Source organism: Opisthorchis viverrini (assembly GCF_000715545.1).
Source record: "Opisthorchis viverrini unplaced genomic scaffold opera_v5_541, whole genome shotgun sequence".
Lineage (NCBI taxonomy): Eukaryota > Metazoa > Platyhelminthes > Trematoda > Opisthorchiida > Opisthorchiidae > Opisthorchis > Opisthorchis viverrini.
In genome coordinates, this window is record NW_008752195.1 from 203702 (window position 1) to 212531 (window position 8830).

At 43.4% G+C, this 8830-nt stretch overlaps 1 protein-coding gene across 1 annotated transcript; it reads right to left on the minus strand.

Annotated features, from left to right (window-relative positions):
* Window positions 1–3140: 3140 nt before the first annotated feature.
* On the minus strand, window positions 3141–7217 carry T265_11616 (hypothetical protein; the record flags this gene model as incomplete). The annotated part of the gene is made up of 2 exons (XM_009178316.1): window positions 3141–3171; window positions 6955–7217. The coding sequence occupies 2 exons, from the start codon at window positions 7215–7217 to the stop codon at window positions 3141–3143; spliced, it is 294 nt and encodes a 97-aa protein (XP_009176580.1).
* Window positions 7218–8830: the final 1613 nt, after the last annotated feature.

Below are 8830 nucleotides of genomic sequence, written 5' to 3' on the forward strand. Positions count from 1 at the left end.
GATCACACTATACGTGGATATGAATATTCTCAGGAACGCTGGTGAATGATTTGTTCATTTCTAGGTTTTGAGTTGGTTTTTACTACTTCTTTTTAAGTGGGTACCACTGCGATTTTTTAGGAGACAGTAACTGCATGAAAGTCTGGATACTAAAAGCATTCCGGCGAAACTAACACGTTTACTCCAAATTTCGTTCATTTCACTTAACCGACTAAATGGCCACAACTCACTGAGTGCGATATTGTTTATTTGAATTCGTCCTCGTAATATTTATACATTCAATGATTTGGAAAAAAAATAGTAAAATAACCACGAACCGCGTCAACCACTCAGTCTTTTCGGTGGCAAATGGAAATAAGCAAAAATGTACGACTGCTTTCAGAACTCTCGGAAGCTTCCCGGAAGAGAGGTGAGTTGTCTTCAACAATATGTTTCTAGTGTCCATCTCATAACCGTGAACTGAACACAAGCAGAACACAGGTTGGTGAAAACCCATTCACATGTTATTATTGTTGCTACTGGTGACGGCATGAATATGGAGGGTTTTTCCTTGCGGCACTCGTAAAATACTACAAGACTCTAGAATAACTTTCCCAACATGAGAAGACGAAATTCGAAATCTACCCCGATATCATAAATTCACTGTAGATACGGAACATCAAAGGTAATTTCTCAAATTTTCGGCCCATGGATCGTTGTTCCTGCAAGGTCTAATTTCTTCCAAAACGCTTTCCAAAAAAACGACGAAGCAGAAAAAAATGATAATACGCAGATCATTGTGTAGTGGTGCTGGTGGCAAAATGAATGATGCGGTGTAGAATGTCACATTTCTACGTTTGCACACCTCATTTAACCCATCAATAGCTGGGTCGATTGATAGTTGAGACACAAGCACTAATGCGATGACCAGATTCAAGCAACATTCATATTCAACACCTGAGCTCTTGTTGAAATTGAGAACATTCTAGCGGCGATGGCTATGTAGTGTGTATGAATGTGATGAATGAAGTGGTGAGTGAATTGCACAGACAGACTGCCTGCTACTGTATGGAATATTCTGCCCACAGAAGTCTGAACCACTCGCTCGCCGTTTGCGTTGCCGATAATTGAGGGAGACAATGATAGTTAGAGGTGTCCAACCACAGAGTGTACAAATGAGAGTCATTCCTCTTGCGCGAATGCCGGTTGAATTTCGGGTCGGATGTTGTCCTGATACACCATATGCGTAGCGTAGGACTCAGGTTTAATTGTGTTTTCGATCACATATCATCATTCACGGCAACCATATTGAGCAATCACCATTACCGCCATAATCGTCAGCATCATTTTTCAGTTCATGCTTGTGTTTGGGCCGAGATACAGGTCAAACGCTGGGATCTAGACAGGAGGGTGATTGTGGTCGTCATATGAAACCTTTAAGTCAAATGCCTGACCACAAAGCAGCGCTGCCTAGTAACACAGATTGTATTAAACAAATTGCCACACTTGTTCCAAACGAATCTTGAACAGACAGGAGACTGAAGTCAAATGACCACAAAGCAGCGCTGCCTAGTAACACAGATTGTATTAAATAAATTGCCACACTTGTTCCAAACGAATCTTGAACAGACAGGAGACTGAGATTGTCCGAATTCTAAGCATTGACCAACCCGGAGCGGGGCAGGTAGACCCTAGTGCACGCTGAATGCTCCACGAGCATACTTCACGACAGCTCACTGGGCTACTCAGATACTTTAAGCGTCACACCACGACAAGGTCCATTCTCTTCGGACGGTCAAGGAGGAGCAGCCCACCAATGCCTTGTTGCGCGAGCGAGTTTCATTTTCTGTTTCTAATTTGAATGCGAAAACCACAGAATTCGTTGCCAAAATGCAGGTCATATGGTAATCTAATTTGGATAGTTTTCTGATTGCTTTCAACTATTTGCTAGGCGGAATGCGCCGAAGTACGTTTCACTATTTGGGTATTTTCTTACTGTCGTCGCACAAATGAAGACCACTCAAACGGTTTGATCATAAGCGGCATCTTCCTACAAATATTTATCCTACGAAGAGATGGTTGCACGTAAAATGATTTCACAGACCTGCCCCATTACTTTGTATTTTTCTACTAAACTTTGCACTGCTGACCAAGACTGCAGTAATTCAACACGTCCTACCAGCTTCAATTCATGAGTTTTTAGAGAGAGATTTATCTGCTGCGCACTCTCATGACCGAATTCATTTGTATCACGACGTTGTACTGAAAGACACGGGAGAGACCAGGAGAGATGGAGTAGAGCATTGGGGCATGTTGGACCTGCATTCAGTTTACGTCAACGCTGTCTTTGCGCAAGCTAATGCGCTAAATTGTGGAGCTATTCGCCAAGCTAATATTTTTCTTGATTCAACAACGCTTGACGCGGATCAAATGTTTCAGTCCTTGAAAGCTGATTTTGATTTGCTTTAACGCCTATGAATAAGAATCGCATGAAAAAAAAGGAAAAGGGGAGGAGTATGATAAGCATGAGTCTTCAGAAATGGAACGAAACCCACTAACTACCGAAAAAACAACCATCCATCCACCCATCCATCCATCCATCCATCCATCCATCCAACCACCCATCCATCCATCCATCCATCCATCCAACCACCCATCCATCCATCCATCCATCCATCCAACCACCCATCCATCCATCCATCCATCCATCCAACCACCCATCCATCCATCCATCCATCCATCCAACCACCCATCCATCCATCCATCCATCCATCCAACCACCCATCCATCCATCCATCCATCCATCCAACCACCCATCCATCCATCCATCCATCCATCCAACCACCCATCCATCCATCCATCCATCCATCCAACCATCCATCCATCCATCCATCCATCCAACCATCCATCCATCCATATCATCCATCCATCCATCCATCCATCCATCCATCCATGCGACGATCGGTCGATCGAAACACCCGTCATTTCATCTAATCACAGATATTTCTTTTAAGTATATTGCTAGAAACACAATATCCATTATTCCTCGAAAGCTGATCATCTAGGCTACTGTAACTACTTTAACATCAAATGCAAATTGTTCAAAATGTTTATTGGAGATGTTAGTGTCGATTAAAATTCCGAACAAGCTCCTAATGCAATTATATGACATCTCCATTCCAAACCAACAGTCTAACAAATTATCGAAAGAAACTCATTTCGTCAAATTTATAAAATTTATTATTTCTAATTAACCAGTCAGCCAGTCCCTTCATCGGCCAGTTAGTTTGTCAGACAGTTGATCAGCTAGGCAGTCGTACAGTTTGACAATCAGCCAGTCATCCATCCAGGCCCTGAGTCAATCGAAAAGTTCTGCGGTGTGTCCAGCTACGGGTCAATGAAATCGAAGGCCGAGACTATAGTTAGCACTATATTGCACTAATCACTTGCGAGACTCATGACTATTCGGCACAAACTTACGGTCGAATACAATTTAACTGTGACTGATTTTCAAATTCGAGTTTTTAGTCTCGAGATGGTTTTGTGACCTACCTCATATTCACGCAACCAAGCGTTTTGATTTGTGTGTATTTTTGATTCCATCACGACACCACCAGGCTTAGAATCATACTTTCGTTTTATATGAAAGTCTAATCTTGACGACGATTCGCCCGTTACATAGGCTCTCGGTCAAAGGCTGGTGAGTCATTTGCATATTTCGGTGTACATGATAGTTTGTGAATGCCGCAATATTCAGACAGTGATTACTAACTGAAGTCAAGCTAAATGGAACCACATGCAGTGGTGGAACCCATAGAGAACTTTTTGAAAGTTGGCTAAACCTATCTAGCCTTCGCAAACACGGATAGTATGTCCAGCATTCGCATGTATTCACAAATGCATTTGGATACGGACGTCGTTTGAACTTCGTAAGGTTTCTTAAGTCTGAACAGGACTGTTCAATGCCGTAAGGCGTCGTGAGACCGGATGAGAGAATAACTCTTCGGGATTGCGCTACAGAATGAGGCTAGTTTTATTGCCCATGTGGGCAGGAAATATCCTTGTACGGCAAGAGTGAATCCTTCTGCAGAAATACAGGTAGGTATTCACTTTTACGGTTCAAATGAATTTCGAGTGCTCACCGTGAGTTGTACATTGTGGGAGCAGAAGTCCACGCTAAGTGAATGCACTGAGGCATGCACACTGCCCCATATTCACCTCTAAGTCATGAGACAGCCTCATTAGTCGGACACATTTAAGAGCTAAGTAATATGATGTATAGAATGTACACAGGCAAATTATGCAATTTTAACTGCTCTGCATCGCACCCTAAATCTTCGGCGCGAGTTCAGCAGACGGCCCGGTTGGCAAGCAGATGAATAATATCGGGTTCAACACCCATAACCTAACGTGAATTTTAGTTATCCGCGACCACCCGATAATCTACAAGTATGTTGCTTCAAAACTGAAAACAGTAGAGTAATTGGGCTGGTAGTGCGATGTGGCTCATGTGACCTCAAATCATTCAGGGAAAGCGTTGACAAAGAATGGAAGTCGTGTGAAATCAGTCACATCAGTACTGAAACAAAAGCTGCACCCAACTTGGCTGGAAGACGCATCAAGGGATTACCATCCTTACACTGAAACAAGTTATTTCTGTTGATTTTGACAGAATATTCCACGAGATGTGTAGGTTTCTCCGTGAAGAATAAAAGAAATTTGGAGATGGTATGTCAAGGAGAACCTGGATGTGAAATGATCTCGATGGTGTGTTTCGTCGGCTGGGTGGTTATGTGTGTTTTTGGGTGGAACCCGTTGACCAGTCAGGGGACCTAACATACATGGTAGGGTCGCCTTACGTTTCATCATAGCAACAATTAAATCCAATGGCCCAATTCGCATTACTATGGAAGTCGGGTTGTTTTCATGTTGATGATCTCCTGTTGATGGAATAACCGAACCAGCATCTGAGAAATTCAAACTAGCGGAGGGACATGCAATCTTTCTACAGTTTCTTCATCTTCTATGATGATAGTTCGTTGGCAAGTCACGTCTGCACTTGTTTCGCTCTGTTATGCATTGGTCACATTTCATGCATAAGCCGGCATCAGCCCTCACTTACCAAACACTTTCGTATACATAAACAGAGGCCCAGATATTTCGCAGTCACTGGCTACCCGAGAGGTTACAACAAAACTCAAATTATGGCTCTTTCATTGACTGGCCCTACTAGTCACTACCACCGTCTGCACAACACTGGGTGTAAGCAGACTTACACACAAACAAAGCAAAATAACTAACGTTGGATAATTGAGTGAGAGCATGGTAGGCCTTGCCAACTCACATGTTTAAACGATGAAATGGGATCTGGGGCCCTCTGGCAAAACCTACTCAACCCTCATATTTTCCTGCGGTTGTGCAAAAAAAATGCTCTAATACACAAACGCAAAATTCTGGCGTGTTACTGCCCATGTGCATTTGAATGGCTTGACAGGTTAATGTCCAGAGTGAAACTCGAAAAGTAAACTTCAACTTATCAATCAGTGATGAGAAAACCAGAACAACACTAAAGAAAGAAACATCAAGACTACATTCCACAATTCGTCCAGCCTGCCTACTCACGTTCGAGAGCTTCGTGTTCGCTTAGTGTTGATCCCATCGTGTTGACCACCACAACAGCACTACATAACACTAAAGAAGAAACATCAAGACTACATTCCACAATTCGTCCAGCCTGCCTACTCACGTTCGAGAGCTACGTGTTCGCTTAGTGTTGATTCCATCGTGTTGACCACCACCACAGCACTACATAGAATCTACAGTTTTCTGAAATACGTTTTTATTGCAGAAACTTGGGAACTGGAACCAACGCAGCGGAGCTCGTTAAGTCACCCACAGAAGCCCGCTTATTATGCAATGAACACACGGCGTAGCATGAAGAAAGACTGAGCGAGGAATTAATGCACATATTATTATGTTACGAGACCGCGCTGGAATACCATTTGGAAGTAGTGTGATGTGAATGCTGAAACTAATCGGACATGTTGATGGGAAATTATGCTTTCATGCGGCAAAATATCAGCTAAGCGAAGTGCACCGCAAGTGCGCATCATGTAGTTGATTGGAAATATGTGGTTTGGGGAATTTCAATTGTCCACACAGTCAGACAAATTGCGAAATCCGAAAACCACCATCAATCATCAAGCAACGTTTATAATTACAGAAATCTTATTGGAAGCTCGGTGCGGATGTTCATAAATAGGCCTTTCTGTTTTCCAGGGGGAATGAAAAGCCGTAAGTTTATGTTCCATGTACTGTTGTGCGCTTTGTTGAACATTATGCGTAATTCTGTAATAGAGAAGACGAAGGACTGAGTGTGTACATTGCCAACACTTGGTTGTATGATTTCTACTCTGTTTACTCTGTGGAATCAGTGAAAGATACAATGAGTGTCTGAATTGAAATTATGTCAAAACGACCAATGAGCGATATCCTTGCTGATCGAAATCGCAACACTCGAGGAGACCCTTCAGTGTTAAATTGAGCGCAGCGAAATAACCTTAACAAAGGCAGGTGTGAGAAACAGAATGTTGTTAGAGATTATTCAACTGGGTTATATCGTTTGAATACAAGTCGGCGAGAGCCTCTAAACTCCCGTCAGGGGATGTCCAAAGGACACTGAGATTGCCCATCAGAGGAGCGCGAAATCACGCAAACGCTCATGAGTATTTGTTGAACCCCGTAGATATAATCCGGCAGTATCGCATGAACGAGGATAGATCTGTCCCGTGCGGCCACTGAAATGACAGCTTGTAGGGTTGCTCAATTTGCAGTATGTCGGTTCATTGAACGCGAGGAATCAGTGTGATCCTGTCCCCATAGTTCGTGGGTTCAGAGTGAATTCTCATCGTGGCCCTTGCCTGACAACCTAACAGGAAGCAGGCATACTGACAACAGTTTTCACCAGCGATTTACACCGACAGAAGATAGTATGCAGGACCCTGCTTTGTGATTCCCATCGGATCCCGGTCTGCAGATCCGTCGAGCTTACTACGCAGCCAGTCATACCCTATACCATCAAATTCGGAAATTTGCAGCGTCAGCTGTGCTCGATGTGTCATGGAAGGATTTATACAAATGTAACTGCGAACGACATGTAGACGTCCAGCAGTATTGGAAACAAGCCTTCTCAGCTCCAAAACACGCGGATAGCCGGCCAAGTCGCATGGTAGTACCATCCGACTGGACCTTCACTGAGCCAATTACAGGCGAGAAAGCCGCCGTACGATCCATTTAATGGGCAATTCGTCCCCATGTGTGCACAAGCTCATACACAGGATACTCCGCCGGTCCAATGATAACGTGCTCCCTAGGTAGTTCAACTCACACACATTAAATGTGGGTTGCCCACACATATGTGTTGAGCCCGCATTTCTCCAATTACGAAGGTCCCACATCCGACTTCACCTGATCAACTGAGACCGATCTCCGTGTCATCCATTCTTGTCCGTTGCTTCCATAAGGTGCTTGCTGATCGCTGGAGTCGTAGATTGCAACTGCCCTCTCTTCAGTTTGCACTTCTGCATCGAGACGGCTGTTTGGAAGCCACATCGCTGTTGCATGCCCNAGTGATTGCGTTATTACATCACACTGCCCTCAATATTTTGATGGATTGGAGGATTGCCATTAGGCGACGTCACTACCCAACTTGCTCTCTCCTCCTCGGCATTGTCTGCTTCCTCTCTGAAAATGGGACAGCAAGATTTTTATTACTCTTTAATGTCTTTTGTACAAAAGCAAATAACCCACAATCACTTTGATAGTCGTGTGAAGACTCACTAGACTGATGGCCATGTTCCTAACGAAAGTGGTTTCAGTTAGGCTAAATCTGAGAAGATGAAACAGCTAATAAGCTCGAAAGATTTGTACGCAACAAGATAAGTGCCTCCCTCAATCCTGAACAGGCTCGCAGATTGGGCAACAAACTAGCTGTTTTCTACTCATCCTAGCCGAAGGGTGCATCGTATATCCCGCCTACCCTTACCCAAGACAATATTTCCTAACACTTCCTGAATATGGACATCAATTTCGAACCACACCTCCACCATAAAGCATCTCTTCTAATGTTCGCGACCGGGATTTTCGCCGCCGAATAGTAAAACGTCTTTAACGCAAAAATCTCGACAGCTTGCATCCACTTGTATCATAACTGTGAGAGAGAAATGTGCTCACTCAACCATTCAACGGCCAATTATTATGTTGGCCGACACATTCCTCTTCATTCATCATCGTATATATCTTTCACGTATATTGGCCACCTCATCTGAGAACTCAACTTGTCTGCACTGAAGCACATTTGAATGAATAGCTTCAAAAATCTGAAAAACTCAAAATCTACTGGGAATATTCGCAAGTAGGCCCGGCAAAGTACAATCGTCTGGAGGCTTGTGGGAAGCTCTCCTAAACACACTGGAACTAGAATCACACTTACAAAATTTTTCTAAGACCATTCATTCATTCATTCTATTAGGCGGGATGTTGAGAGTTTTCCATATCTCGTTTTTTCAGGAAAGAAGAACAAAGGTGAGTCTGAATTCATGGCGCTTTTCTGTCTTATTCAATCATTGCTCCACGTATTCATCCACTTCATTCAGGTATGTTGCTCCCGATGCAGTAACCATTACACCTAGGAGCCGTATCAACTGGCCTAATCAAGCATCACTTACAAAATATTTGAAATGGTATCCAAAGTTATCAATGTCGAGTAACATAGTACACGGGACATTCGTGCAACTGAATGATCTCTTTATACGAAGTCAAGAGTCCAACATATCTTCGGGGAGACCGCATT